A 16,552-nucleotide genomic window follows, 5' to 3' on the forward strand; every position below is an offset into this window, starting at 1 on the left:
GATTTTCTTGCTGAAATTCTTCCAGAAATTTCAGAACACTATTGAAAAACCTTCTGAGGTCAAATCAGTAACCAGAAAGAGACAAAAGTAAAAAGCAAATCACTGTGAAGAAAATTTAAACAGCAGACGAATGTCTGTCAAATGGCAGGAAAAAACAATGAGAAAGTTTAATGACAATATTTCCACTTTTTTATTAGAGGGTCAGGCAGTGACCTCCACAACACATAATGCATGTGTTGCGTGTTTTATGTGCAATTTCTGAACTTCTTAGCATGAAGTAACGGGATTTTCCAGTTCAAATCTCCTCCACAACAGCAGGTCAAACATATAACAACAATAATACGACTCTAGTAGTGGCTGTGAAACAAGGTTGACCTACTGCTGCTGTGGTTGCTGTTCAGATTCTGTACTGAAGGTGCAAAGTGGCTGCAACCAAAAAGAAATATCAGCTATTCTTTGGCTCAGAAAAATATGAACTATAACTGTTAGCATTTAAACACTGATGCTATAATTTATTAATTATATTGCTGAGTCCAATTTTTATTACTGACATTAATTAATATGTTACATTTTTGCTTGTTCGCCATATACATTATCACTTTCCATTTCGCTGGACATGTTTTATACTTATTTTATGATGGTTTTGTTAGATGAATATTGCAGATCCAATCAATCACAGACAATATAATGTAAAAGAAGTTTTGCTGAGTTGGTTGGGGGTTTGCTTGTCTGGGAGCAGGAGCCCCAAATCAAATTCTGCTGAGGGACCCAATAAACTTTTTAACAGGCTTTGGCTTAAATGATCGAATGAGCCGACACTTCTGGTTCTGCATCTAATGTTTTGGACTTTCTTTTAAACTAATAGCTGCTGATACAAAAAGATGTATAAGTAATTGTCAAATAACACAATGACAAAACAATACACTTATCAAGGAAACAAAATAAAACTTTCTTCACCAGTCTTGTATCTCTCTTTCTTGTATTTGTAAAAAGCTTAGTGATGCCTCAATTTGGAACTGAGGAGATAAAAAGCACTTTGGTAGGAAGGTGTATGGAAGCAAAACAATGAAGCATGGAGAGGGAGATGATGTCGAGTGCTGGTGTAAGACTCCTGCGCTGGTCAGCTCTGCATGATGCAGACTAAAGAGGAGAGAGAGGAGGAGGAGAGAAAGGAGGAGCGAGAACAGGAACAGACTGCCTGAGCTGCACAGCGCTCAGTCTCTTCTCTGAGCTTCGCAGAGCTGCTTGTCTTTGCGCTTATTTTACTCTTTCACCCACAACGCTGTTCAAACATTTTTTTTTCCCTGAACTGACAAGATTTAAAGAAACAGGCAGAGGGTGTTACTTTTCCTTCTGCACCATGTTACCCTGGAGAAGGAATAAGTTTGTTTTGGTGGAGGATGATGCCAAGACTAAGCCCAAGAGTCTGGGGACGGGGCTGACCTACCACTCCATCCTCTCGTCTCTGCTGCGCTCATGTCCAGACTTGCTCCCTGACTGCCCCTTTGACTGGGTGGGCAGCATCTTTCATACCAAACGGCAGAAGGTGGAACTCAACAAAGAGGAGCCCGTTTACAACGTGCGTTACCTTGGGAGTGTGGTTACCATCACGGCAAAGGGAGACGGCTGCACCCAGGAGGCGGTGGCCAAGATCTGGGCAAGGAGCAACTATGGGGAGCAGAGTGTCAAGATGAGGTTGATGGTGGGGTCACAGGGAATAAGAATGAGTGCTGACAAATCTGGGAAGAAGAAACCCATCCATCTGTATTCTCTGAACAGAATCACCTACTGCGCAGCCGACCCATGCCGGCCCAAAATCCTGGCTTGGATCTACAGGCACCAGGTGAAGAACATGGCGGTGGTGCTCCGGTGTCACGCCGTGCTGGTCAGCAAGTCGGAGAAAGCCCAAGCTATCGCCCTGAGCCTCTACCAGAACGCCACCTCGGCTTTCAGCGAGTTCAAGCGGCTGAAGCGTCAGAGCGATTTCCGGCACCGCCAGCAGCAGCTGCTGGGCGAGGAAGCGGTGCCCCTGATGCCACTTAGGAGGCTGCTGAATGGGCAGTGCCACTACAGACCGCCTGCTGAAAACCCGGGCACCACCACCCGCCTCTGCTCCATCACAGAGGAAGAAGAAGAGGAAGAGGAGGAGGAAGCGGAGGAGGAACAGGACAGCAGAAATAAAAACAACGAAGAAAAAGAGGCGAAGGAGAAGCAGAAGGTCCTGACAACAAACACAGACCCGACTCAATTGCTGTCAGAGCTGGACATTGGGGACATCGCCCGGCTGGAGCAGTGCCAAATCAACTTTGTCAGCGACAGCAACAACAACACGTTTACATTCATAACCTCTCTAGTGTGACTGTGATGTAGTTTGGGAAAGCAGCTCTCCAACTCAGTAAAAGACATTCCTCTCTTTGCCCTCCACCGGCGCCCCACTCAGGCTCCCTCCGTCCACGTCGGTGCAACGTGAAAGTGTTTTTACCAGAAACTTCTCCCACTGTCGGGTGGAGGCGACGGTGCGATCCTTCAGTGGGAGCGATTTTTCTTCCTCCCAGATGGCTCCGAGGTTTGGCTGTAGCAGTTTAGGGAACTGCTTGTTTACACTTGAGGGCTAACGCACAGACCGACGACAGCACAATGACGAACGAGGACAGTTGTTCACAAGAGCACCAACGATGCTGAGATTGCTGAACATGGGTCTCATATCGAGGAGAATTTTCTTTTTACTTTTATGTGAGGAAAATTAAAGCCGCGTTTACCAGCAGGGACTTGTAATAGTTTTTTCAGGGAGGTTTCTTTGTAAATTTGTACATTTTTCTATTTCTGACTTAAGTATTTGTTATGCTTTTACAAATGGTCAAGGACGATTAACAAACAAGGCTATAATTCAGGAGGGAAGCCATTGAGTTGAAATCTATATTCCTGCCGTTTGTTACCATGCACGGACAAACTTCCCACCCTCCATTTTTCGTCTCTGATCCTTTAGCTCTTAAAAATCAACACTGTGATTAAAATTGTATGACCAAGGGAACATCCAGAAGTATTCATGCACCACTTTACTGTTTATGTCTAGAATTTTCAACATACCAATATATCAGTGTTTTTCTGTGACATGGCTTCACATTTTTTGAGTTTTACAATTGTGTTTGTTTTTCCACGAGCCCTTGCAAAAACGGACACAGACCCTCGACGCTTAACTCAATCTGTTTTCAAAGATTAGCTTTCTTAACTGTGCTCCGTGTGTGCTACTGTCTCTAGATGCTTTGTAATAAATATAAGATGAAGCTATTTATTTTCCAAATGCGCTGAATAAAAGTTACGCTCACTTGGGTTTCTTTCTTGAATTCTCAGAGGGAGAGTATTTCTAGATTCCATCAAAGAGATTATTCAGATGAAAGCAGCAGCTCTGCGTTGTTGTGCTGTGCATTTGCATGTTTGTGATGTTAGATGGCCTACCAGCCCTTCAGTGGCACCATGGCCACCCCTGTTTTATGCATGAATTTAAGCTAGGAAAGGATAATGAGCAATGAGTTGAAACCTTAATTACAAACCCATCTAAAAAAACTGAAAACATTGAGTAAAAGTACCATCAGGTTTTCATACAAGCATTTTCAGCAAAAATTTGTTAAAAAATTTTAAGGCAATATTTACAATATTGTTGCTCCTGTAATAATATTGATTGTTAGATATATATCAATGTACTCTGATATATCTCTGATATATATCTAGCCATTGCATGTACTCAGAAAAATATGCTTTTTTCAAATAAAGATATTTAGCAAAATCACAAATTTTATTTCACATGAAGTGAAATAAAATTTCACACAGGGTCAAGTAAAGACTATTTCATATTTTTACATCTCTTAAAAACAAACAATAACTGAATTTGAAAGAAGCACTTAGATACTTACTGTGTAATCAGATGGCTAATTAGCCAGGCTGGGTTAGCTAGCCTGACCTCTACTTATCAGATGTTCTGTTATTGACAGCTTTACTTACAAAAGAGCAATCCCTCAAAAGGAGTAATGGGTGCCGTCTTTCAGTTTCAAGCCCATAGCGCTCTGAGAAATGAGAGTGACCTGTCTGGTAGTGCACAAAAACACTGAAGGGAGGGGCAACTGCTCCGAAAAACTCTGGAACGTTCTCTAGCATTTTATTAGATAAATTTACACCATAGTACTGAGGCCTAAGAAGGGACAAAATTAAATAAATAAATATGTTAGTAAATAACTTATATGACAATAAGTTAATTAAATAGGTCATTACAACATTGCAGACAATTTAATAAATGTATATTTTAGTTATTCCATGGTTCCTGTTCCTGCAGCGTCACCGTGAAATAATTCAATCAATTAATCAGCAGTTGCTATAATTATGTACTTATTTATTTAATTTCGTCCTTTTCAATCCTCCATATCATAGGACAGGCATGGCAGAACATTTTAATGGTTATGGAGCTTTAGCAGAAGTTCAAGCTGGAAGACTCCGCCCCCTCCGTTCACCCATCGACGTCATGCTCATCCCCGTCCTCAGCACTGGACCTCACCCTGCACGTTCAATCAGCAATCAGGCTCTGCATAAAAGGATCCACACCCAAACCGTCAGACGCTTCCCAGCTGCGTTCAACCCACCACCTCCCCATCTCCACCCTCATCCTTCGGTTCTCCAGGATGGAACCCTTCCTGACCACCACCACCAGTGTCGGGCCCCGGGGGGAAAGCATCCCTAATCAGTTATCGGGATGTTCATCGAGTTCACATCAAATCTCAGCTCAAATCAGCTGCCGGAGCCCGAGCGCCAAAGAACTGTTATTCATTGCTGTCATTAAATCTTTTAATTGTTCCTTGTTCTCTGTCTGAGTCTTTCCAGATTGAACTGAAATCATAGCATTTTAAAACCATGCCATACCTTCCATGACTTACTGAAACACAACAGCTACAAAAGCTTTCTGATTATTTGCCATGAGCCTTAAAATTCAGTGCTTTTATTTTTCATTATTTATCCTTAAAATAACTCCAATTTGATTGAAGTCTCCCTTTGATTAAGTAAAGAATACAAAATAAGCTTGGCAGCATTAAACATCATGAAACACAAGAGTTAAAAAATGTTGTGAAAGAGTTAAGAGAGAAGTGATGTGATGACTTCCTGAAAGATGAGTTTCAGAAAGAGCAAGAGTTTTTGAGGCGTTTAATTACAAATTCAGATTTCTTTTATCAAATATTTTCATATCAACTAAATATAACAAATGTGACATGATTGTGCTATAAAAATGCTGGTACACACCTGTAAAATATGTAATACTGCCCCTTTAATATCACTGTAAATACCCCAAAATGCCTGTCTGTATTGATTCTTCTTATCCATCCTGACTGAGCTACAGAGAACCTGCACAGAAGAAAGGCGGGAAATCTTTGAAAATTATGTTTATTGAAAGCTCAGTTTTGTGCCAAAGGTTTGTCAACTAAATATGAAGTCAAGGCCCCCACTTAGTCACCCCTTACAAATCTTTCTGCAGCCACACCCACTTCACGTCTAACATTATTACTTTAAATATTTCTGCTCCCATGAGCTTTAAAAAGTCAGGGTTTTTTTGCCTCTAGAAAAAGAGATGTTGGTGCCGAGCTGCCAGTCACTTTCAATCCATGTTAATGTCACTTGATAAATTTCTGTAGGCCTTGTGCTTGCTTTCCATTGCTTAGCTGTGAAGGCAGCAATTAATCAGTGCCGTGAAATGTTCGGGGAGTGAACATAAAGCACCTGCCTCAGCAGGACGGTTGTCAACCTCTGCGACTGCGCCAAGTGATCCAAAACGGGGACAAAAGGAGCTTCAGTCACCCCCAACCTTTTTTATTTCCAACGCCATCCATTTTAATGAAGAGGGTTTTTAACCTGACTTACAGAAATAAAGATGAAATCCGTGCAGTGTATGTATGTGAGGTGGATTTGTGCTGTGGTGTTGTGCCCCTGAGGAGTTTATTAGCATCAGCAGGAATAAATGAATATTTCATGTCCCATATTTCAACATATCAGCACATATTGCACGGCAGTAAATACCTAAATTCCCTGAAGTTATTTCAGTCCAATCCAATTTATTTATAAAGCAATTTTAGAAACAACAAATGATTGACCAAAGCATTTTACATTATAGCAAATAAAGTCTAAACAGATGTTAAACAGACAACTCAACAAATTTGGTAGAACAATGTGTTGAACATCAGGGACAAAGTCTTCAAAAATAATTTAAAGGGGGACTATTAATGCAAATACATCATTTTCAAATTTTGAAAATGATGATCAAATTTTGATTATCAATTTTCATCATTAAATTAATTGAGGAATTTAATTTAATTCCTCAATTAAAACCACAAATTTTAATTGAGGAAAATTGGTGGTAAACAATTTTCCTCAATTATTTACCACAAATCTGACCAATCACTTTAACATTTTGCATATTTTCTTCTTTTCTGACCAATCACTACAATTCTTTGGTCAATCATCTTTATCTCCTTCTAATTTAACTTCCTGTTTAACAACATTTCTTGAAAACCAAACCTGAAAACATGCTGCGCCACAATCCTTTTTCCGCTTCCTGTCGTCGTCTTCGTCTTTCCTGCCTGTACTAACATCTGATTGTTGATCACATGACTCATGTAATAAGTGCAAAAATAAAGTCAGAATAAAGCTAAATCTGAGAAATTGTGCTCATTGTTGCCTTCAATATATTTGAAAGAAAACTTTATTTTCTCAAGAGTCAGGGAGGAGACATTAGACCATAGACAAGAAGAAGGACGACTTTTAAGATAAGGCGGGTTTATAATTCAATGTGAGGAAATGAAGAGGGAAAGGAAAAGTTATGTGCAACATTGTCAACATTTTTGTAAGGCCAGGTTTTGGCAAAAATGAAGCTAAAAAATTGCAACTTTGATTGTGACTTTTTGAAAAAGGTGCCACATATTTAGTAATTTTAGTCCGCAACAATCACAAAAATCATTGCAACATCCTGGAGGGTCTGAACCGTACAACCATCCACTGCCAAAGGATTAATTAACCTAATAGTCATGTTTTTGGTCTGAAGTTCCCAGCATGGATTTGAACCCGGGTTGTTGAAAGGCAACAGAGTTAGCAACCACACCACCATGCAGGCCCCATTTAAAAACAAACAAGTGTTTAAAAAGAAGAATCAATTCTTCAGCACACAGGGAGCCAGTGAAGAGCAGATAGAGCAGGAGCGATGTGTCTTCGCCTGTGTGTTCGAGTTAGAAGACAAAAAAATGACGTTTCGTAGCAGAACATGAAACGCTGTTTGATTTGACATTTCTTTTTAGGAATGCTGCTTTTGAAGAGGGATAGGTTCTGCTTTGTTGACGTGTGAGACAGTGAGAACATGTTTGGTTCAATCCGGTGAGAACAATCTGGAGACGGATTGTTCTGAGGGAATCCTCTGAACTGGAACTTGCCCGATCAATACTTTTTTTCCCCCTCGTAACACGCTGCTCCTGATGGAGGAATGAATCAAAAGAAACATAAAAAAGCATAGATTTCCTTCTGCCATCTACCCATCCAGAGAGAGGATAAGTAGAGAATCTGAATACTTATGCATTTTAATCTTCGCCTCCGTGATACCATCCTGCAAACACAGTGCTCTAATGGCAGAAATGTGTGCAGCCACCTGCAAATGTTATGTTAATATGGTATGGGGTGGTTTGCAGAGACGCTACAGGGATTTTATGTAAGCATAAATCAAGAAGAGGGAGCAGATGGCAGATTGAAGTTTTTTATCACGCCCATCTTCCAGGATAACAAGGGGTTCAAGCCCAGATATGCAGCATGTTAGGATTTTTCCCCATATCAGCTGCAACACAGAAACCTTATCAAATGACACAACTGCATACAGCCATACTGTGACAGTTCAAAAAGGTACATATTTTTGTTCGTCTGGCTGCAAACATGCATCTGCTCGGCAGCCTCTACATCCTCACACAGCGTCTGTGAAGCTACACGAGGCTGTGAGTGACAGCACCACAGGTCCAATTATCTCCATCACGGAGGGAAGAAACTAAATGTTTTCCACAGCTGCTGGCAGTAGGTAGAGCTCTGATTTGTTCCAGTTAGAATTAAGCCTGGGGGAAAAAAAAAAAAAAGATTCTGCAAGCTGTCCAAGGAAGCACACTGAGGATCAGCGAGACAGCTCAGCAACTGGGCAGATGAAATTCAGGGTAAAAATAGAAAAGAATGTGTGCTTTTAGAGTTAATGTTACAAACTGGAAGGAAACTTACATCCTTTCTCTAAATATTCATACAGTTTTGCTTTTTGCTTTCTGAATGTCTAATTCTGGACCACATTCATCACAAATCGCTGCTGCCTGTGGCTACTCAACCTCTGGTTTACACTCTCTGAGGCTCATGTGGAGATATAGGGACCAAAATGATATTTACTTCCACATATTTACCTGCAAACAAGTTAATCCTGAAGATACAGTAAGAGTTGCAAGTAAACAAAAAAAAAACTACAACCATATGTGTCGAGGTAGGTGGTGAATAAGAATGGATACACTAGGATTTGCTGTGAAGAAAAGCAAAAAATCATTAGGAACAACTTATTATTGTAGATTAACAAGCCCATTCAAAACCCAAAAACACAAGGAACACACAAACTGTACATAAGAAATTGGTAACTATTTGCTGACATTACAGTTAAATAAACTATATCACTATATTCTATTAAAGTTCTTGGTGTTTTAAGCCGAACAATATCTGTGTTAATATATGGAGTTACCTTCGTTACTCCTTGCTGTAACATTTACTCCTCTCTATCTCATACACTCTCAAGAATGGAGGCAAACCATAAAATGAAATCCGTGTCGTCTACTGTTGCCCCCCGTTCTTGAGGAATTCAAAATACATGCAATCCGCTGGCTTTCTTAGATTAACTTTTTTTTTTTACTGCTTTGCAATTAAGTGAGCCAAACTGTTATGTTTTGAGGCATTTTCCTGACCCACATGCGGAATTATGTACAAGACGCAGAATGTGAAATGGAAAGATTTATTTACAGTATTTGCAAGGAAGTAAAGAACGATCAAGAAAGGCTTTTCAGGGTCTGTGATTCTGCAGCGTCTAGAAGAGAACGGGGGTAAGACTGGGTGAGGAGTATGGATGATGAATGACTGATTGAAAATGTGATGGCTTACAGGTGGATTGACAGTGTGGAGGGAGGAATGAGGATCCTCATGGTGGAATGTGCATGGTAGTCTGATGAAGGGCTTTGTCCGGAGGTGATTTTGTTGAAGGCCGAGTGATCCAGAAAATGAACACGCAGAGGGCTGGAGAGCAGGCAGGCGGATAATGACTAGGAGGATCTGTCACAAGGAGTTTTGTTGAGGAAGTCCTGGGTCTGAGTGGCACTTTGAACTTCAGGGTACACAACACATAGGATAAGCTGGAGCAGAAGTAATTCAATTATGTTTTCTGAGTCAGTAAAGCTACCTTCACACAGGCAAATGCAACCTAATAACGTTCCTTTCATCCAAAAAAATATTCTGATTTGAGCCACTTTCATATGAGGTACTAAATCGAAAAAGTATCTGATGGTTTTCAAAGTGTCTGCAGTCTGAACGGTCATCACGTTGCATTTAATCTGACATTTATGTCATTGACATGAGACATGCGTCATAATATTTGGCCAGAAGAAGTTGGTTCCCCTGATCCACCACTCTGACTACACACAAGTTCCAGTCGATGCTCCACAAATTTAGTTAAAAAGAAATATGATTACGGTCACAAAATTCAGTAGTATCAACAAACACACACAAAAAAATTGTATTTCAGCAAAAACATTGAAGTAGAGCACCAACACCTGCAGTGTGACTGTAGCCAAATTCATGAACGTGTAGCATCTCTAGAAGAAGATACAGCAGCTTCATTTCACCAAAAAAAATAGATCATCAGTCATAGAACAGTCGTCCTACAGCTCCTTAAATGGTGTGGAAGCATTTGGCTGAGTTGTAATTAGAATTTTTTCTTTTATATATCAACAACAAACTTCCATTTTTTTTTATCAGTTTAGAAGATAACCAGCATTGCTTGTGTGTGGGAAGACAGTCTCCAATACATCCTTGCTTGTTATTATACAGTCTGAGAGAAGGGCCTGGAGTTCAGCTTGCAACTTCAAATAATCAGAGTATCAAAGCAAGCAGGGATCTTTTTGCATCTCATGCATATCTTATAGTTTCCTTAAAGAAAAATGTTGCACATTGTGCATTTTCCAAATATGGCATTTTGAGTTTTGCTCAACAGCACTGTGAAAATCTAACTGATGCAAACCAAAGTCAAACATTCGAACTGTAAGCTGTATGTTTGGGATTCTTCTACTTTGAATTATATCACACAGCTTATCAACACCGACATAAAGAAATGGCAGCTCATTGATTTGATGTCAAACATGTTTCACTCTGTGCCACAACATACAACTACACACCATTTATCTAGTGAGAATAGGGGAAGAGTTAATATAATAAAATGTTTTTTATCTTGCTAAAAACAGCACAGTTAGCAATGCATGAAATTAAGCAAAAACTTTGAGATTTAAAATCAAGCCTTAGGTCTTGTGTGTGACTTTTGCATCATGTTTCTACTGACAAAGGTAAATTATCACTCTGCTGCGTCTATGCTCACAGGAGGAGTGCATTGTTTTTTTTTGAAGCTGTTCAAGAGCTGCTGATAAATTCATGATGATAAAACTACAGTGTAGAACAGCTTTACTGCTCATCTCCACACTCCTTTCTGCTGCAGATTTTACTGAAAAGGAAGCACACAAAACATCCACTGCTGTTTGAAACACAGGATGTACCATTAAATCTACCCAAATGACCCTTTACGAAATGAGAAAATTTTATTTTCCTCATCACTTTACACAAAGCAAAACCAAAAAGGGGAAATATAATGACTCCGTCAAACACTTCCTGAGATTTTCTACCACAGCCGACACAATGAGAGAAAAGCAACAACCACTCGCTCCTTGACGTCACCGTGGGGCCATTAGCCACATTAATAACCAGGAGCATAGGTTGAGGTTTTGGTTCCTAAAGTGTCTTTCAAGGGACTCAATTGAAGACACTGCTGATTACGTCCTTCTGGTGTCTTTGTTTTTTTGCAGCTGTGGTGATGCATGTGTCACCTGCTTTGTTGATTCCAATCGCACAAACCAGTTCCATCAATCCTGCCTGACACCTTGGTTGTATGCGCTGACTGAAGTAATTATATTCTGACGTCAAGAGCCCAGAGCTAAATGTCAAGAGTAAAATACATAGGGCCAATAAATAAGCTCATGTCAAAGGGTAGGCTGGCAGATAGATTGATATGGGTGTAATTTAAAGCTTGCATTGTGATGAAGAGACTTCCACATGAGATCCTAACTATTTACAACAAAAGTATTTTTTATTGTTTTTGGGCTTGGTGTTATTTATTTATTTATTTTTTTGCGGAAAAGACCATTGCACCACACCTGCTACTTGTTTGTGACATCCACCTTATGCGTCTTTGTCTTGCTAATAAAAGGCGTAATAGCAAGATGGACAAAAGAATAAACAAAACATAATCCAATTACATATATATCGTGTCATGTGAATTTTTGAAATGTGAAAAAGTAAAAGCTAATTAGGCGTGTTTTCATCTACTGGTTTGGAGTGGATCAAAAGTTCTTCCTCATAATTACAGCTGAATACCAAATAACTAATTAGAAGTCAACCACAATGTCAATGTCAGTGCTGCAACTAACATTTATTCAGTGGAGCTAATTAATCAAACTGAAATGTTATCATATTGTGCAAAGACCAAAAAAGAAAAAAGGTGGAAATTTCTGAAGGAAGGATAAATCGATATGGGGAAGTTGTCTAAACCAAAGAGAACATTTCTGGCCAGGAATGGAGTTAAAGATTTTCCTGATACAGATGAATAGCTCACATAATTGCAAGTTTGTCTTGTAACATTTACAGTGATGCATCAGCAGATACTCTTGCGATCGGCTCCTGACCAGGAACTTGAAGCAAAATGTTTGAAATAATTAGTTTGAGTCATTGCATTGTCTTTTGTTCTGTTACCAAAACTTTGAAAGACAAAACTATTGATTAAAAAATGCCATCAGAAATCTTAAGTAAGGAAAAAGAGACACTGATGAGAATTTTTAAAAACACATTTCTGGCTGCCACCTTGAATGCAGAAGAGAAGAGTTGCACCCGTCTTATCTTCTAACTCTCAGCGGGAAAATGTCAACACGTTCCTTCCGGAAATGCAATCCGTGAGAGATTGTGTCTCCCCTTTAGCTTTTCCAGCGTCAGATTAATAACATTCACCAGGTAGCATTAAACATTATCTACTCCCCCACATGTCTGCGTTTCCGTCTATTTGAAGCCACAGATACAGATGTCATTTACCTTCCTGCGGCAGCTTTTCTTTATATTTAGCTCTTACAAAACAACGTGGAGCATAAAGAAAGTAATGGGCTAAATTATCATCACCCAGTGTTCGCAGGAACAGCGGAGGTGTGCTTGACATTGAACCCGTGGCTCTATGGGTTCAGTTTGATGTTCTGTTTTTAGCTCAGCGAAAGGTATGACTAATATGATGACCAAACGGAAGCACTTTGAAAGGAAGTTTTGCAAAAAAGAAGAAAACAAGGCTCAACAAGGAAGGAAAGAAATAGTCCTATTTACCCCCGCAGCATTTCTTTGGACAGAAAGGAGGCAATCAGTCCTGCATCCGTTTGTTTCCCAGCTTCCCATTACCCAAGGAGCGCTGAAACAAGACTCGAGAGAGCAATCACTTAGGCACACAGACGCACAATCAGAAAAAAACTGGGACGAACTATACACACATATGCACATAAAAGACTGGGGGCATCTCATTTAGTGTTTTGAGAACGAAATAAGTGTTTTTTTCCCCCTCTAAAGATCTACAGAGAGTGGCAGGTGGATAAAAGGGCAGTGGAGTGGGTGGACTTGGCCAGCATGTGAGTGGGCTGGCACATGCCACAGAAAAGGCCTTGTGTGGACAAGAGCCAGTCACAGCCACAGTTCCTGAACAAACAAGGATGCACAAAACACAAACAGTCTGGTCCTCTGCAGCTTCATAATGCTTCATGTTGATGAAGATGCTGCATTACTCATATGTGTGTGTGTGTGTGTATATATATATATATATATATATATATATATATATATATATATATATATATATATATATATATAGTGAATCTTAAGGATTTATATCATGCAGTCACATATTTCTAACATATTGCCCATAATTTTGAGGAGTTTTGCGTACAGCTTATGAAAAACCAAACCACATTTTTTTTTCACTTAAAACCAATAAAAAGAATTATTTTTCAATGTAGAAATACTATGTTAACCAGTCATTGCAGTTAGTCAAGTACTCAGCCATTGACAATCTTCATACGGAGAGTAAGCTGCAAAAGAAAGCCGGCTGTTCACAAAGAATATTAAAAGTGCTGTAACTTATATAAACAATAAATGTAAAAAATGTTTTTAGGTATTTGTTTAAAACTGTCATCGTGCCATGATCAAGCTCCGCATGCTATCATTCCTATCTGAAGAAATACGCCTCTACTGGTCAAAAACAAACAATCAAAGCCATTCTTAGTGCTGTCAATCAAGCCTGTGTATGCGCTATTCAGTGTCGTAATGGCAGAGAAGCAACTTAGAATGACCAGAAAACTGTTTATCTGTCACCATGTTAACGATACTGAGCATACATGACAGGCTCTGACAGAGGCACATACATCAGCATGATTGACAGTGTTAAGATCCTCCTCCTGGCTCTGACTGGTTGTCTCTAACTGAGCACTGTATTCCTGCAGATATCACTGATAGATATAGCACTACCAATTGTGCCTCTGATTAAAAACCATAAATGAAAAAAAGTCCAACCACTTTTTATTTGCCATGTCTTCTGAGAAAATACATTTTAAAAGATACTAATCATAAATAAGCAAAGCAAAACTATTCCAATTAAATATTTTTTTGTGGGCACTAATTTTGTACAATGTATGCTTTCTTTTATAAATCTTGAAAATGTTTGTATGCTCAGTAGAGAGCTTCTGTTTCGTCTGACCTCCATTATAATGATTGCAAAGCTTATTATCCTACAACCAATAGATGTATTCCACTGAATAAAAGATGGGACTGGCAGCCTTCTGCCTAATGAAGTCAGGCGAACAAGGAAACAAACAGTATTTGAGTCTAACAATGATGCATGTTATGGTCTGTAAACAAGGTCATAATTGGATTAGCATCCAACAGACAGATTTTGTTTAAAACATGCACAACATGCTCTCCAACAGCATATACTCCCTGTTGGAGAGGTGCAAGCTGAGTAATCACACATTTTTACTTTTGTCTCATTTAAATGAGAATTGTTGTAATTTTTTGCTGAATGCAAACATCTATTAAAAATCATGTTAGCAAATGTTCTTTGCTCTAATGCATCTGATTGCCTCTGTAAGAAGATTTCTGATGCTTGTTTCTGCTTTGTGATGTAGGCACGAATAGCTCATCCTGCGGGGGGCTGATCTTGTGCAACAGACAAAATCAGCCTTGCAATCTGTGTTAAAAAGGGGTTGCCAAATATGTGAAGCACAAAGAGAAAAACTAATTCAAGGCACTGGGAAAAAAAAAACAAAAAAACATCTGTCTTTTACAGAAGTTTGCACACACTCCTCATTAGCATGAATGTCATAATAATTTGAGTATTCCAGTGATATAGTTGAATCATTGTTGTTACAATTTCAATAACTATAAAAAACAAGAATCAGGAGGTTTATACTATTCTAACATCATACCTAGAAAATTTCCAAATACATGTGAGTTGACCTCAGCGTTATGAGCACCACACTCTGACCAGCTGAGCATAATGTCAAGATTTTATCGATGTTAAGAAAAACTTACATGATGTTGACAAAATTTCTCATGTTCTAATGCTTTTCAAAATCAATATGCATAATGGTTTGATTTAAAACCTTCTAATATTTTGAAGTGTTGGTTTTCTGAAAGCCTTTATGTTTCAATTGGGTAGTGTGGGGATTGAACCCATGATAGCACACAATTTTATCAATAATAACTAAAGAGGAACGCTTTAATTTACTGTCATTTTGTCCCAAACTGTTTTCTTTAGCAGAATAGAATGGTGTAGGATACGTGTCACAATAAGGGTGGACAAAAACCTGCTAGGTTGTGTGTAAACTTTTGATATCCACTGTTTAGTCACAGTCAAGCCTTTTCCTTTTCCTTTGAGGTAAATGTCATGGTATCCATTTTGTCAGCTATGTTGCCACCACTGCATGACATGCCAACACCACTCTGAAACGCTGGAGGGGAAAAAATGAAATGGTCTCCCATTGAACCTGATGCAGTCTCACACACAAACACACACAAGCGTACACGCAGGCATTGTGATTCTAATTAATTCTAAACTCATCATCTCCCATATCAGCATTAGGAAAACAGACAGCCATCCGATTAGATAACTCAAAAACAAACTAAGAATACCTTCAAGTCTCCTAAACCTGCTGTGCCTAATTATTTTCATCAAGCCTAGCCATTACCACCTGCAGGTAAGGACAAAAAGTATTCCATTTATTGCCTTGGTAATTATGTAACAGAAACTGCTGTTTTCTGTTTTGGAAAGAAAACTTCACCCGATTGTTCACTGAAATGTTTCAACATTAACTTTAAACACAGACTGTATGTAAACTGCCTGGAGAGATAAATTCTTACTCATGTACCTCATATTCTTATTAGCCTCTGTGAAATGGTCAAATCAGCTGGACCAAAATCATTTTGTTTAAAACCACATAACCATAAAAAATTACAGACCATACTAAAGAGGGTCATTTGTAACAAAGTAACATGTCAAATTACAACTACAAACATCAATATGGTTGTGGTTTCACGTTGTGATGATGTAGAGGAGTTTAAGAGACTGGTGGTTGTTAAATGAACAATTTTAAACAAATGTCTGTTAGCTCAGCATCAAAAATTTGCATATGTAGATATAATTTTTTTTATATATATAAGAAATTAACTTCATGTTAGAGTAACCCATGTCAGATCCAGTCCCAAGTAGGGCTGCAGCTGGCGATTATTTTAATAATCAATTAGTCTGACAATTAATCGAATAAAAAATAACTGCTACGTTGTCCGATTTCCCATTTAGTGCACAAAACAAAAATGGAAAAATCGGATAATGAGCGTTCAATTTCGATTTTCATTATTTCATTTTTGACAAGCGGTCTCACCTGGAAGTTCTCTTGTACATACAGATAAACAAAACAGAGGGGGAACAGGGGAAAACCCGCCGTTTTTTGCTAGCCGCCAATAAAGCTTGAAAAGAAGAAAAACCCGCTGCATTCACTACGTACACTATGGAAAACTTCATTGTGTTTCAAGAGAATAAAAGATTAGGCTTACGACCCGAAGATATGACAAATGAGAATATTGTCGTAATATTTCAGGTGTGTTTGTGTTTTTACCTTTATTCAGA

The 16,552-nt window shown here is 38.9% G+C and overlaps 1 protein-coding gene across 1 annotated transcript; it reads left to right on the top strand.

Moving 5' to 3' along the window:
* The first annotated feature begins 1,199 nt into the window (after positions 1-1,199).
* On the top strand, positions 1,200-3,325 carry fam43b (family with sequence similarity 43 member B). The gene has a single exon (XM_007578970.2). The coding sequence runs from the start codon at positions 1,361-1,363 to the stop codon at positions 2,357-2,359; it is 999 nt and encodes a 332-aa protein (XP_007579032.1). The 5' UTR covers positions 1,200-1,360; the 3' UTR covers positions 2,360-3,325.
* The last annotated feature ends 13,227 nt before the right edge of the window (positions 3,326-16,552 follow it).

This window comes from Poecilia formosa, unplaced genomic scaffold (genome assembly GCF_000485575.1).
Source record: "Poecilia formosa unplaced genomic scaffold, Poecilia_formosa-5.1.2 Scaffold501, whole genome shotgun sequence".
Taxonomy (NCBI): domain Eukaryota; kingdom Metazoa; phylum Chordata; class Actinopteri; order Cyprinodontiformes; family Poeciliidae; genus Poecilia; species Poecilia formosa.